General features: G+C 51.3%; 3 protein-coding genes across 3 annotated transcripts; 1 reads left to right on the forward strand and 2 right to left on the reverse strand.

Moving 5' to 3' along the window:
* Window positions 1-6,106: 6,106 nt before the first annotated feature.
* F5891DRAFT_1127472 (uncharacterized protein) lies at window positions 6,107-8,198 on the reverse strand (the record flags this gene model as incomplete). The annotated part of the gene is made up of 4 exons (XM_041364184.1): window positions 6,107-6,763; window positions 7,046-7,302; window positions 7,327-7,678; window positions 7,734-8,198. The coding sequence occupies 4 exons, from the start codon at window positions 8,196-8,198 to the stop codon at window positions 6,107-6,109; spliced, it is 1,731 nt and encodes a 576-aa protein (XP_041228442.1).
* A 1,764-nt stretch (window positions 8,199-9,962) lies between these two features.
* F5891DRAFT_1214165 (P-loop containing nucleoside triphosphate hydrolase protein) lies at window positions 9,963-12,220 on the reverse strand (the record flags this gene model as incomplete). Its single annotated transcript, XM_041369271.1, has 8 exons — window positions 9,963-10,532; window positions 10,585-10,712; window positions 10,762-11,053; window positions 11,112-11,350; window positions 11,400-11,769; window positions 11,825-11,916; window positions 12,030-12,140; window positions 12,202-12,220. The coding sequence occupies 8 exons, from the start codon at window positions 12,218-12,220 to the stop codon at window positions 10,035-10,037; spliced, it is 1,749 nt and encodes a 582-aa protein (XP_041228443.1). The 3' UTR covers window positions 9,963-10,034.
* Window positions 12,221-12,431: 211 nt separating this feature from the next.
* F5891DRAFT_1214175 (uncharacterized protein) lies at window positions 12,432-14,635 on the forward strand. Its single transcript, XM_041369272.1, has 2 exons — window positions 12,432-12,749; window positions 12,810-14,635. The coding sequence occupies exons 1-2, from the start codon at window positions 12,534-12,536 to the stop codon at window positions 14,472-14,474; spliced, it is 1,881 nt and encodes a 626-aa protein (XP_041228444.1). The 5' UTR covers window positions 12,432-12,533; the 3' UTR covers window positions 14,475-14,635.
* The last annotated feature ends 173 nt before the right edge of the window (window positions 14,636-14,808 follow it).

Raw genomic sequence — 14,808 nt, forward strand, 5'->3', positions numbered from 1 at the left:
TTCATAGTTCTCATGCATTTCTCACTTGATTCACAGCCTGTGAGTTGCACCCGCTCCAGCGGGAATGTTCACAATCAAGCCAGCTACAGCCTCAGGCCTCAATTGAGACCCCATGCTAAGCCCTGTTTGGTAGCCACTATGTTTTGTAATTTGTTATCATGCCTATAGTAGGTGGCTTACGAGGGTGCTGATACTGAGCGCTGAGACCCTAGTACGGTGGATGTTTAGCGCTAGCCAGAAGCTGACTCGGAGTCGGACACTTCATGATGCATTGTATGATCCGATGGTCGACCGTTCGAACGTTCAATCAGAGTCAGATCATTTCAAACTCGGTCACCAACTTCGCAACATAATCTACAATCTAGTTGACGACCATGTATTGTCCAGTTGTTTCAAACTAGTACTAAGTACGAAGTTGAAAGATCGAAATGAGTGACTCATTCTCAGAGACGCACGTGTAATTACACGCATCATAACTGTTGGAGTCCGAAAGTGCCGACGGAGAGGCACGGGAGGAAGAATAGTGGATGCGAGCACAAGGGCAATGGGGCCAGGTACGACGAGGAAGTGACGTCGGGCCCGATGCTAAAAGGTAGAAAGGTTTCAGAGCAATATAAAAGATAAGACGCACTTACAGTATATAGTCTTGTCCCCCAGCAGATGAGCGTCTCAGTTCTGTTCCAAAGACTGAGACGTGAGTTATTATACCTTACAGTTATGTTAACCCCCCGCGCTAACGAAGACGTAGTAGACTCACCTGTTAGGTAGACGTTTCGTTAATGATAGTTCTGTTCCAAAGACTGAGACTAGACTCACCTGTTAGATCACGCTCTACCTCTGATTCCAAGAGGTTATGAGCCCTGGCATGACCGTCAATAATACGCTCCCCGGCACTACGTCTGCGCTGTTCAATGTCCCAAAGCTTGCCGAGGACGGCTCGAATTGGATTACCTATAAGGAGAGAACATTGACCGCGATAAGTGCCCGAGGTTTGATGCGATATGCGGATGGTCGTGCGCTCGAGCCGTTGCCCTATCCCGTCGACAAAAAGACGGGATCGTTAAAGCCGAAGGCAGACGGTTCAATACCTAACGAGAAGGAAATCGAGGAGCGCGATAAGAAAATCGACGAGTACGACCAGAAGAACTCACTGGTGAAACAGCAGGTGTTCAGCACGATTACTGACCGCCTGCTACTGCGCGTGCAGAAGCTTGAGTCTGCCTCAGAGGTCTGGGCAGAGATCTGCCAGATCCATGAGGACAAGACCGAGCTAGTACAGATTGATCTGCGGCGACGGTTGCATGAGACGAGATGCGATGAGGGTGGGGATGTTAAAGCTCACTTTGCCGAGATGCTGCGCCTCCGCAAGTCACTCGCAGGAATGGGCGCAGGGATCCTCGATCCCGATTTCCATGCCATGATCCTGGGCTCCCTCCCAGAGTCCTATCGCCCCCTCCTATCGTCCATTAATGCGGCCGCGAAGATCACGAAAACTCCCTTGTCCCCCTACGAGCTCATTAACATCGTGACAGAAGAGTACGAGCACCGTCTACTTACCGAGAAGCGTCCTGGTAAGAAGGGAGGGGCCAACAGCGCACTTAGCGCTAGAGAGGCTAAAGGACAGGGCAGGAGGTCAGCCACGTCGAGCAAGACCAATTTGGACATAACCTGCTACAATTGCGATCGTAAGGGACACTACAAGTCCGACTGCTGGAGACCTGGAGGCGGGAAAGAGGGTCAAGGGCCCAATCAGCAACGAAAGAAGGGTGAGAAGGGACATACCGAGACGGCAAACTCTGCCGTTGAGGGTGCGTCGCAGGACCAGTATGCCTTCGCAACGTCAGACTTGGCTACCATAGCCAAGGCCATCAAGGTCCCTGCCGAAAAGCGTGGCGCCATCGTCGACTCAGGCGCTACCTCCCATTTCTGCCCAGATAGGGCGAAATTCACCAACTACGTTGATATACCCCCCCAGGATGTCCACACAGCCGACAGATTGAGCCTAAGTGCTGTTGGGCGTGGAGACGTTGAGCTGGAACTACCTCTCGGAGACAAACGCAACAAGGTCACTCTCAAAGACACCCTCTATGCCCCTACCATGGCGTTCACCCTCATCTCCACCAATCGCATCACCGAGGCAGGCATGGCGGTCCTGTTCGAGGGCCGAATGTGCACCATACTCTCCCGAGGGCCTCAGCGCACTCCAATCGCTGAGATCCCGATGGTAGAGGGCCTGTATAGCCTAGTTGGCGCAGGGAGACATCAACACCATGCAAACCTCGCAAAAGCCAAGCTCACCGTCAACGAACTCCATCGCGTATTGGGGCATGTCTCACAGACTGCGGTGCTCGATGCAGTCCAAAAGGGTCTTGTGACTGGTGTCGAGCTCGACACAACGTCGAAGCCCGAGTTCTGCGATGTCTGTGTCAAAGCGAAGTCAGCCCGGAAGCCATTCCCCACTGAGGCAACCACCCGCGCACTTACCTATGGCGAGCTGGTGCATACCGACCTATGGGGCCCAGCGCAGACAATGAGCATAGCGGGTGCCCTATACTATATCAGCTTTACGGACGATTTCAGTCGTCAGACAAAGCTTCACTTTCTGAAGCTGAAGAGCGAGGCACTCACTGCGTTCAAAGCATATGAGGCATGGTTGGCCCGTCAGTCCCCAGGAGTTCGGCTCTGTAAAGTCCGTTCCGATAGAGGGGGTGAATACCTGAGCGCAGAGTTCGATGAATACCTGCGTCAGCAAGGCATCGAGCGTCAGTTAACGGTCCATGACTCACCGCAGCAGAATGGTGTGGCTGAGCGTCTCAATAAGACGCTGGTTGAACACGCTTGCGCGATGCTCCTTGCGAAGGATCTGCCCAAATTCCTGTGGGACGAAGCCATTAACTACGCCACCTGGTTGAAAAATCGCTTACCGTCTAGGGCGACACCAGGTACCACTCCCTTCGAACTCGTTCGCAAGGCCAAGCCGGACCTTGCGCAAGCACACGAATTCGGTGCGATGGTGTATGTCCATGTGCTGGGAAATGGGAAGTTAGAGGCGAGGGCGGAGGAGGCCATATTTGTGGGTGTCGATGCCGAAAGCAAAGGGTATCGGGTTTACTGGGTGTCTCAGCGGCGGATTTCCGTAGAGAGGAATGTCACCTTTCGCCCTACAGACGTCCTGGTGGCTGAGGATGTCCTGAATGAGGGGGAGTCCAACACCGTAAGTGAGAACGGCAGCACCAGCAACAACAACGTACCTATCGTTCAGCCCACCTCAACCCAACCACCCTCTACCCCATCCACTCCTCCAACGCAACACCAGCCTCTACCAACTCCACCTGCCCCAAGACCCACAAGAGTAAGGCCACCACCAGGCTACTATGCGGCCCTCCATGAGGGGGAGACAGCATCTATGGCGCTGGAAGCCCTAAACGAGGCATCAACTGTTAGATCTCCTGGATGAGGAGACTCACCTTCACCTTGCGTTAGCAGCAGCAGAGCCCGAGCCAACCTTGCAGCAGGCCCTAAACGGCCCAGACAGCGTAGAGTGGGAGGAAGCCTTGAACTACGAGATTAGTCAACTCGAGAAGCTAGGTACCTGGGAAATTGTTGACTTACCGCACGGCGCAAACCTTATCCCATGTCACTACGTCTTGGCAACCAAACGCGGACCGGACGGAGAGAAGCTGAAGCTTCGTGCACGCCTCGTTGCAAACGGACAGCGGCAGAAGTTCGGAGTCGACTATTTCGACACTTTCGCGGCGACCGCCAATATGAGCACCATACGGACAGTACTGGCTATGGCAGCACAGCGGGACTGGGAGATCCATCAGATAGACATCAAAAGCGCTTACCTGTATGCGAGCATCCAGGAAGAGATCTACATGCGCGCGCCTCCTGGATACCTGGGTGAGGACCAGCGAGGGAAGGTACTGAAGTTGAAGAGGAGCCTACCTGGTTTGAAGCAGGCAGGGTACGAGTGGGCGGAGGAATTAGCAGGAGTGTTTGCGAAGCTAGGGTTTAGTAGGTCAAGGGTGGACCAGGCGGTATACTTCCAACGTACCTCGCACGAACAGATGGTCGTGACGGTTTCTGTCGACGACATGGCAGTCACGGCAAGCCACATATCCCTCATCCATCAGTTCAAGGCCCGGCTCCAAGAGTTCTTCGAAATATCGGACTTAGGCGAGCTGAAATGGCTGTTAGGATTGAAGGTAACGCGTGATAGAGTGGCACGCACCTTAACGCTGTCACAGAAAGCATACGTGGGCACCATCGTCGAACGATTCCATCTTGAGGACATGAAGGCAGCCCAGACTCCTATGGAACCTGGCGTCATCCTATCCGTTGATCAGTCCCCCGCAACCCATGCTGAACTCGATGCAATGAAAGACGTACCGTACCAGCGTGCAATTGGATCCCTCATGTACGCTGCCACTAGCACCAGGCCTGACCTCAGCATTCCCTCTTGCCATCCTGTCCCAGTTCATGCGCAGCCCTGGTAGAGCTCACTGGGAAGCCACCAAGCGCGTGCTGCGATACCTAAAAGGTACAGCTGACGCTGAGCTGACCCTCGGATCCACTGATGGTGGTCTTGAGGCCTACGTCGATGCAGATTGGGCATCCCAGCCACACCGACACTCGATGTCGGGATATGTCGTCCTGTTGAATGGGGGACCTGTAGCCTGGAGTGCACGTAAGCAACCAGCTGATCGCAGTTGTCCACAGCCGAGGCAGAGTATATAGCACTCACCAGCGTTGTACACGAGCTCCTCTACCTCCAGCTCCTCATCGCCGAGCTGTACGAGCCACTCCCACTCCCCATTCACATCCTCTGTGATAACCAAGCCGCCATAGCATTAGCTTCAAACGGGAAGTTCCAGTCACAGACGAAACACATTGACTTACACTACCATTTCGTACGCTCACACGTCAAGGACGGAACGTTCAAGCTGCTCTACTGCCCCACCGACGACAACTTAGCTGATGCCTTCACAAAGGCACTAGCACGCCCTCGTTTGCAAAAGCTCAGGACCCGCATGGGACTGACTTGCGCTCGAGGGGGAGTGTTGGAGTCCGAAAGTGCCGACGGAGAGGCACGGGAGGAAGAATAGTGGATGCGAGCGCAAGGGCAATGGGGCCAGGTACGACGAGGAAGTGACGTCGGGCCCGATGCTAAAAGGTAGAAAGGTTTCAGAGCAATATAAAAGATAAGACGCACTTACAGTATATAGTCTTGTCCCCCAGCAGACGAGCGTCTCAGTTCTGTTCCAAAGACTGAGACGTGAGTTATTATACCTTACAGTTATGTTAACCCCCCGCGCTAACGAAGACGTAGTAGACTCACCTGTTAGGTAGACGTTTCGTTAATGATAGTTCTGTTCCAAAGACTGAGACTAGACTCACCTGTTAGATCGCGCTCTACCTCTGATTCCAAGAATAACATATGTACCATGGGTGGGTTGATGCATCTCGTGTCTATGTTCTACTACCTGTATGGCTGCACTAAAAGTCCCGACAACGGCCTGAAAAAGCCGTCTTTTGGCCGCTGGCTAGATGTTCTTAGGGCTTAATAATATTTAATAAGTTAAGGCCTAGACATAAGGCAAATATTTGGGTCTCTCCCCTTATTAGGTATACTCTCTGTAGTGGGTCCTATCACAGGGTGCACAGACCATATACTAGGCTTAAGAAGTATGCGTGCCTACGTAGAATAGAAGTAGTAGGGGCAGCGGCCAAGCCCCCCTGATGACTCATGAGAGCCTTTCGCAAGGTTCGAAACTGCTGTCCCCTGCTTTACTAGTGTCCCTCTGCTCAACCTCTATCCTAGGAGATCGTGGACAGCAGTGCTGAGTACAGGATGCGGTTGGCCTAGTGCGTCCGTAAAATCTGGGCCAACGACCACATCGCCTCAAAATTTGACATTTGATTTTTTGTTCCCCAATTACCAACTTAATCGACAACCACAGTCGCCCCCAATCCACTTCATATAGCATTATAAGGCACTGTACCAACCAGACGCAGATTCCTAGATAATAAATATCATAAATATAAATGTACATCCTTTACATAAGATAATGAATCCATCGGGGACGGAAGCCGCAGATATCGGTCACCCAGCTATTCTAGACACAACTGTTCCGCCATGCTCAAGTCCACCTCCAGCAATGAAAACTTGCGGCGTATTCTCGAACGGGATGACTTTTCCCAGAGTCTCCCCGTCACCACCGCCAAACTTGTTCTTCATCCTCTCTTTGCCCTTTTTCGACAAGTCCGGAAAGTCAGAAAGACCGACGGCAGGCCGCACGCCTTCCTTTACTGCCATCGCCAGCGTTGCGCCCAATGAGTCCCGCACATCCGCACCTTCCCAATCCACGTCCGACATGACGTTCACCCACGCGTAGTTCACCGGCCTGGGCTTCATCTTTCTTCTGTCCCTCTTGCCCCTGGGGGGCGCGACGGATGGCTGAGAAAACTCGGCACCATCGTGGACTTGCAAGGTACCTTTGGAGTTTCCGATGCGAAGCGCTCGTACGCCCGCACGGAAATGATCGCTCGCGGTAGACACTACACGGTCGGGTGCGTCACCTACCAGGGTAGTAAACTGGCCTTCAATTTTGGCTCGCGCGGCATCGTGAACTGGAAGGCTGAGTAATGTCCGCCCGGCCTCCCAAATCTCACGGCCCCCAATCGTATCGATGATCGCATCAAAACGAACGCGCGTGCGTGCCAAGTAGGTGAAAAGTGCCGTCGCCGAGGCTTTTTCAGTCTGATATGGAGTGAGACGAAGTCCAGTATAGGAATATGGAGCAGGGAGTGCACCACAAGAGTGAGATGTAGAGGAAGTATGGCCATGTGTGGAGGGTGAGTATGGTGACGACAATGTCGACGACGTCGACGAGCGTGAAAATGGCGAGGGAAATATATTATGTGAATGAGCTGAAGAAGAAGAAGAAGACTGTGGATGGTGCAGGGACGTCGATGAAGATGAAGGGTCGTCTCGTGGAGTTGACTCAGATGTGGAGTTTGACTCGATAGGGACAAACAAAACTTCGTCTACACCCCACCCACGAAGCCGTTTCTCAATTCGTTCCAGCATAACTCGTCGTATTGCCAACGTACGTTTCTTGTCTTCGTCTTGAAGATCCTCTTCGAACTCGTGAGGAAGACCGGGAAGGTCAAATGGTACAGGTACATGAGCCCAGACAGACCACCCAGCGCGAACAAGCATCTGCAGGGCTAGTGCACCGGGTCCGTCGTGTCCACGTAAAATTAATATGCGAGGACGCGTCGTGTCGAACCGCCTTTCTGCCGAACCATGTTTGATGGAACGCATGATGACAACATCATCTTCATCAGTGTCGCTGGTAACTTCACGACTATGCCCGTTTCTGCGTGGCCGCCATGCAGCTACGTCAGGCTGTACTAATGCACGTGTGATGTGCGTCAATGTGCGTACAGCGCGATAAGCAGGAACGCCTGAAAGCGGGAGCAGAGCAAGCTCGTCCACTGTGAGACCGTTGGGTTCATTCACAGCAGGAAATACAAGCGAATTGCGCTGCCCCACCCTGTCATCCTCGCTCAACGAGGAGAGAACCAGAGATGGCTGATCAGGCATGTTAGGATGTGGCACGCAATGAATGCGATGTCGGTCAACGAGAATGAATTCAGTCAAAGCACCACACTTCGAAATGAATCAGCACATTTGTATCAAATCTCGTGTCAATGTAAATACAAACCTTCTGCACGCTGTTGAGACCGACGACCCAGTCTCCTTTCTTAAGACAGTGTTTGTCAACATCCCATCCCACTTCGAGGATACGCCCAACAAAAGACCGCCCTGGAATAAAACCTAGTGGAACGAGCCTTTTCCCATCACCTTTCTCCTCAATCCTGTGAGGAGTCCCCGACGATGGTTGCTTCAATGGCGGCGGATGCACACCCACAAGACGGGCATCCACATCGTCCAGCCCCACAGCCCACACTTGCACTAGCACTGAACTTCCGCCAACATAAACCGGAGGTTTTCGATAGACTGTGAAACCGAGTGGACTCTCTGCAGGGACCTGTCGAGATTTGGCCTTCCCTTGCTTGACATGATCCTTTGAGAACCAGCCCAAGCCAAACGACGGCCCAGAAGACTTCGATTCCTGGCATTTGGCATTACCAGACGCGATTCCACGAACAATCTCCACGCTGGCCATCGTCGTCTGCGCAAGTCCAGCTCGTGTAAGATCAACCTTATCTCCAAACCCGAGTCCCGCGCCCAGACTTTCTGCGGCTGTTGCCCTTCTACCTGATTTCCAGGGGCGCCAAGAACCGATACCAGAGTTCGATCCAGAGGTGGGCGTAGAAGTGGGCGCACGAGGAAGAACAAGGCTGGTGAAGCCACGGGTACCACTTGATGGAAGTGCGTCTGCCTCGCATGAAGATGACGCATGCGCAGCAAGGGCGTCCAGGGCATTTAATGGCGCCGATGTATAGGGAGATTTCGTGGTTGAAGAAGTTACGTAGGAAGCGCTGCTCATTGGGCGAGACGCGACGCTGAGGGATGACGCAGAACCAGACATGCCAGATTGTGAGATTACACCAGTCGCATGAGAGTTCAAGCGCGTTGATGACGACCGAGATGGCGTGTCATTGCGAGACAACGAAGGATAAGACGAACTACGACGTCTGACCAACTTCCTTGGTGCTGGCTGCGATGAAGTCGCAGATGGCTTCTGTCGTACCGGTCTCGGTGGTTGGGGAGTATGTGTTGGGATATGTGTCAAAGACTGCGAGCGCTTATGAGGCATACTTCTATCCACTCCAGCAGGGTTACCACACAGGTAAGCGTCCTCCTCCACTTCAAGAAGAACCGACATGCCAACCATCGCACGCATTTGTTTTGGCTTCATGTGTCCGTGACCTTTTGACCTTCGTCCACGAGGAAATGGAGGTTCAACTTTCGGAAGGTTATGCAGCTGAGAAGGCACATCAGTGCTCGGTAGAGATGAGGCAGAGCGTGATGCTGCATTTGAAACACTGCTCGACGAAGCATTGCGTCCGACATCCTTGCATCTAGTCCCGTTATGTTGCGAGGTCTCAAGCCATCGAACGTCTTTGGCCCAATCTTGGTCCGTATAAGTTACCTTACGGTGGTTGGGAATACGTTTATGACGCCCCGGCTCGTTCTTGACGGGATACATGGTGACTGTGGTATTCATAGAAGATTCGATCAAGGATGTTGTCGAAACAGATATGAGCTGGGGATTATCAGACCCTAAAGAGGCAACAGACGATGCAGCAGAGTGAAGGGGTGTCGAATATGGGGTATGAGCTGGAGTCTGCGAGCAAGAGGCTGGAGGGGAGGATATAGGTGAACTTGGAGGGGTGTAGAACACCTCTTCAAAGTCGGGCTGAGAGAGATCTATAGATTGATCTGCAGAAGCGTGGAGCTCCAAAACTGTTGCTTGCCGTGGTAACTGTTGCTTCTCGCTATGAACGTCGGCGGCGATAGAGACACTGAGAGGGTGTCCTCCAGAGCTCAGCGGTGCCGCAGCGGTAAGGACATGGGCGTTCTTCAGTAAGGACAGATGTTAATATATGTCGGTGTGTTTTAATCGTAACTCACCTGTATAAATGCACATGATTCATCTGGGAGAGAACGTCGGCGCTCGTGATCATTGTGGTGAAGCAGATCCTCATGATTGAATTCGGAGGCTATACGAAGCAATTCACCCTTGGTTGAGTGAAAATCCCTTGTGTAGGGCTGCTCATGAGGTTGAGGGGCTTTTGAAGTTGATATTGCGCGGCTTGTGCCTGTAGCATATTTCTGGGAAGGTCTTCGGAGTACCTTCTGGAGAAAAGTCGGACGAGCCATAATGGGCGTGTTGACCGCCGTCATCAACTGCAGGGCTATATAATCACGATAAACTCAGGCTGCCAACACCACCCCACATGTAGACAGCGTGGCTATAGCGGAGCGTGTAAGGAAAGTTAGAATCAAAACCTTCTGGATCGACACACTACTGAGTATGTGATATACGTCATATCATCTATTGTGTCACGTTTTTGCCAAACCTTCGCTGCCGTTTCCCTTTACCTGGAACAACAGCAAAGGACACTGTTCGCTTTCGCTTGGGCGGGGGCAACAATTCAGGCACCTCCTCTTCATCCTCATCATCAACATTCTCTTCCTCACTATTCTCGGAATCGCTGCCTTGTTCGGCACCATCGCCGTCCTCATCTCCGGTTGGCTCTTCATTTCCGGCATCCTCATCGACCTCATTTTCACCGACTTCTTCATCAATAACCCACACATCGTCCAATAACACCTCCCTCTTCTCTGCTTCTCCAGGCTGCAAACGTACAAGTTTCACGTCTTCCGCTTTCCGTAGCTCTTTCCGGCTCTTCAGCATTGCCAGAATTCCTTCATTATTTGCTGAAGAGGACGTAGTCGGTGACCCCGGTGGCATGGTATACCTCGCGAACTTTCCAATGCTCCAATCTCTGAGTACAATGCGCGCCGCACCCGCATGATCCAGGACACCACGCTGCAGTACCACAGATAAGCGTGCGCTTAAATCATATCGTCGGAAAACACACCTTTTTTATAAGCCCGCTCGCACGTGCCATTCCAGCAAGGAATGAGGTCGGGTCGCCCTTCGAAAAGGCAGGTAAACTGTATGCCAACATCAAATCCTGGGTATCTGCTCGAGACACAATGTGCTCAACTTTCATGACGTCAGATCCAGGGTAGAGGAGTAGCTCGGGGACACTCACCAGCAAATAATGGGTCTTTCAGTCGATCAATCCGCCCTCGACTTCGGAGTAGGATGTCTCTTGCTCTTGCCATTTCTTTCTCCTGCTCTTCTACATCCTCCGCACGGACATATTCCAATCCTGGGGTATCAATCAATCGCACATTGACCCCTTTTTTGTCAGGAAACTCCAAGACTAGCTCGCTTGCTGTTGTTGTTGTATGAGGGCCTTTTGTAGATATCGTAGAATTGAGATTGTAGATAGGTAGCAGATCTGCGCGTGCAAGAGAATTGATGACCGCAGATTTACCGGACTGGATGAAGCCATTTGATCAACAATAGTTCGACGCGAGATCAAACGAGGAAACTTACGTTGGTAACTCCCGTTAGGGCCACAACCAACTCCTCGCCAGATTTTTTGGCCTTGCTGAGCTGCTGCCAGACTGCGTCCGAGCCAAGTGCATCGTCCAATTTGACAGGAATTTTCTTTGATGCCGGGGGCAGGTTGGGTCTGGATGGTAAGAAAGCTTCTGCCACGCGAAATGGCAGGGCGGGATACGTTAGTCGTAAGTAGGATAGCCATGACGCTAGAGATTCTCGTGGTACGCAATCTATATGTAATCGATCAAATGCCATTCATAGACATAACGAACAACTTACCGATCTTGTTCACGAGAAGTATGATATCTTTGCCTCTCGCTTCTTTAAACAAGGCCTCACTAAGGCCTGCCGCAGGATCCCGTGCATCCACTACATGGAGCAGAACGTCCGCTTTTTGCAGCACCTCGCGAAGAGAGGCAGGTCCTTGCGTGATCGGTATGGCAGGTTCTGAAGTCGAAGGTTCTACAGGTTTCTTGATAGATGGTGCTGGAGGTGCGGGACGAATGGACATAATGCCATCAAAACCTTGCCCGTCATTTTGGTTTTCATCAATGTTGACGTTTTTTTGAGAATCTTCGACATCTTCGACGTCGAGTCCCGTGAGAGCAGCGCGCTTTTCAGCCTTACGCTGCTGCTTCTCCTCTGCAGCCTGTAGTACAATCAAGTCAGTAGGGGAGTAATCGTATAGATTAGTGCTTTCTTACTTGACGTCGTGACTCTGCGACTTCTGCGAGTATTTGATCCTTGTAGGGAAAATTGTTCGGAATCCCGGGATCTTTTTTAGATTTCTTGTGGGCTACACAAAGACTATGAGCACAAGGACACAAATGTTACACAACCCAGCAAAAAAAATAGATGTAAAGATGATTGTTTCAAAGAAGTTCGCCTATGACAATGCACGGCACTCACTTGTTCCAGCGGCCTGTGCTTTCCGAACCTGTTTCTTAGCTTTCTTCCTGCCTTGCGAGACCTTATGCTTCAACTTTTCACGCTGGTGTGTCGTCCCTCGCTTGGATGTTTCTATTCCGCGGTGTCGACATCACGAATGAGTGTAATTTCATGGAGTTGATTAACTACATACTTTTACGAATCCGAGGCATAGCAAAGTGTTTTGCAAGTGCAGGCTGAAGTCACTCGATGCAGCAATTATCGCTCAAGTATCCTAGGCCTAGGATGATGGAAGGAGCCTCGACTTAGTGACTCTGCAACAACTTGAAGGTTATTTTCGCGTTTTCGCAGTGATTATTAAGCTCATGTGTTGAAAAGGCAGCCGCTCGTACGCATTGGGTGCTAAGTATTATATAGTAGTAACGGCTACTATAGTACCTGAGAAGTTCAACGGCCCAACGCTCTCGTATTCACCGGTGAACGTTGAAATCTATTTGTCCGATTGATTCTGGCTCAGATATCGACATGCACCATGCGTTGCTCATTCCAGATGTCCGAGCCCATATCTTCGCCTCTATCAAGGAAGATAGGCAATTGGGTCGATGTACCTTTGCCATGTTAGCCAGAACCTGCAGTGCCCTGAGCGAGGCTTCTCTGGACGTTCTCTGGAGCGAACTGGATAGTTTGCGTCCACTATCATCATGCATTTACGCAGCAAATACTGTGTCGTCGAGCGACGAGGTATGTCTATTGCATTTGTCTGCTATATTCCAGGCCGAATCATCACGTTCTATCTCACAGCTCACGATTGAAGCCAACGATGACACGAGGCCAGATTTCTCTGTCTTCGATAAATATGCTCATCGTGTCCGCAAATTAGACCTTTCCGGACAACAAAGGTTCCTGAGACGCAACGGTGGTTACCCATCTCTCACCGAGGATTTAGGCGCATTGCTCTATTATACATTGAACTCCCCCCTCCTACCGAACCTCAGGCACTTAGCTTGGGCCCCTGGGATGGGTCTCAACTTACTTCGTCATCTGCTCGGTCCACATTTGCTGTCTCTGAAAATACCCAGTCACCGCTGGAGCTCAGCATCCACTCTATTTGCCCTGACCAAAATTCCTGCACTTTGCCCGAAAATCAAATCACTGACGCTACAAGTTCATTCTTGGGATGGACATATAGACTCAGAATTAACTCAAAGCTCGCATTGCATATCTCGTGTAATCGGTTCCTGGCCCAAACTAGAGGAGCTGGATTGCAACCCCATGACCTTCGAAGGTGTTCTACGCCTGTCTGGGATGGAATCTCTCAGAATTCTCCGTCTACAAGTTAACGCCGCATCTGTCATTGAACTACCTCCAGACTCGCTTTCATTTCCATCGCTGCATACTTTTCAGTTCCAAACCGACACCCTGGACACTGCTATCACTCTTATGAAAGCGATGAAAAGCTTTCCCAAATCTTTAAAGATTGATGTGTTTGCGGGGCGGTCCCGCAGAGGAACTTGCAGTCCGGAAATTGTTGGGGTCCTCTTGGGCCTCGTCGGTCGAGATGCATTCGAACTTCGACATTTCAGCCTGAATCTCCCATTCCTTCTGGGAGATAATCCTGAAAATGTCTCTGAGATCCTACGACCCCTCTTCGTGTGTCGTGAACTTCGTACATTATCCCTACGAATGTCATCGCCATTCACTCTCGGTGACGACGATTTGGAAATGATGGCTCGCGCTTGGCCGCTGCTCGAGGAACTCGAGCTGATCGATTTACGACCACGTGTAGCAACTCACACTCCCCCTCCCCTTCCACCTCCACCTCCACCCCCCCCTCCACCCCCACAACCTCTCAATCCTCAACTGCCTCTACCACCCATCACTACTACGGGTCTTGGTCAGCCAAATCAAGCTCCCCAACCTCAGGTGGTTACTGTCACCATACCCCACCATATGCCTATGCCGCTACCTCTGGCACACGCTGGTCAGGCAAATCAATTTCTGTATCCACCCGCGTTTACCATTTCCCCTCCAGTATTTCCAGTGTTTCCGCCGCCAGACCTTTTCTTCCCTGTCAGATCACGAACTGCTGAACTCACTTTCCACGGCCTCATTTTGCTTTTGAAGCTATGCCCAAATCTTTACTACTTTGACCTGGCGCTCGACGCTACCAAACTGGATGATCTACAAGGCGATAGGCCAGGCGGTGGAGTTTGTAATCGACTGGTCAAGTATGCCAGGCTTATCGATTCACCCATTGGCGATCCTGAGGTGGTCGCTCGTATCCTCTTCGACATACTTCCTGAACTTGATCCCCTTGCGGGGCCAAATGCTCTACTGCCAGTCCCACCTCCACACCTGCCCGCACACAACATGACGCCTCAGAGGTGGAACCTCGTTCGTCAGAGAATGATGGATTTCAGACATAATGCGAGACATGGTACACCGCAGCCTGTTAGCGAGATTTGATCTGGATGCATTTGTTATGTATAACTACGTGTAAACTTCTTGCTCAGAGTCTATATAATGGCTCAACAGTCTTCATACATGATATCTTTCAGGCAGATTACTATATGATGAATGACCAGTGTGCGTTTCTAATGTAGTTGTGTAATTGTACCAATCACCAGGGAAGTTCGGGACGCGACCGACCATTTATTATTATGCATGAAATACAGTATGCATGGGCAAGTTTCGTATAATCTTACCTCTGACCAAATTGCTGCCGCCAGATGCATGTAGTCTCAAAGCTAGACAAAGTGACAACGTTGATCGTTATGCTCGCTGATGATGTACCGGGCCA

This window comes from Suillus fuscotomentosus (assembly GCF_016647785.1).
Source record: "Suillus fuscotomentosus strain FC203 chromosome Unknown F5891scaffold_15, whole genome shotgun sequence".
NCBI lineage: Eukaryota > Fungi > Basidiomycota > Agaricomycetes > Boletales > Suillaceae > Suillus > Suillus fuscotomentosus.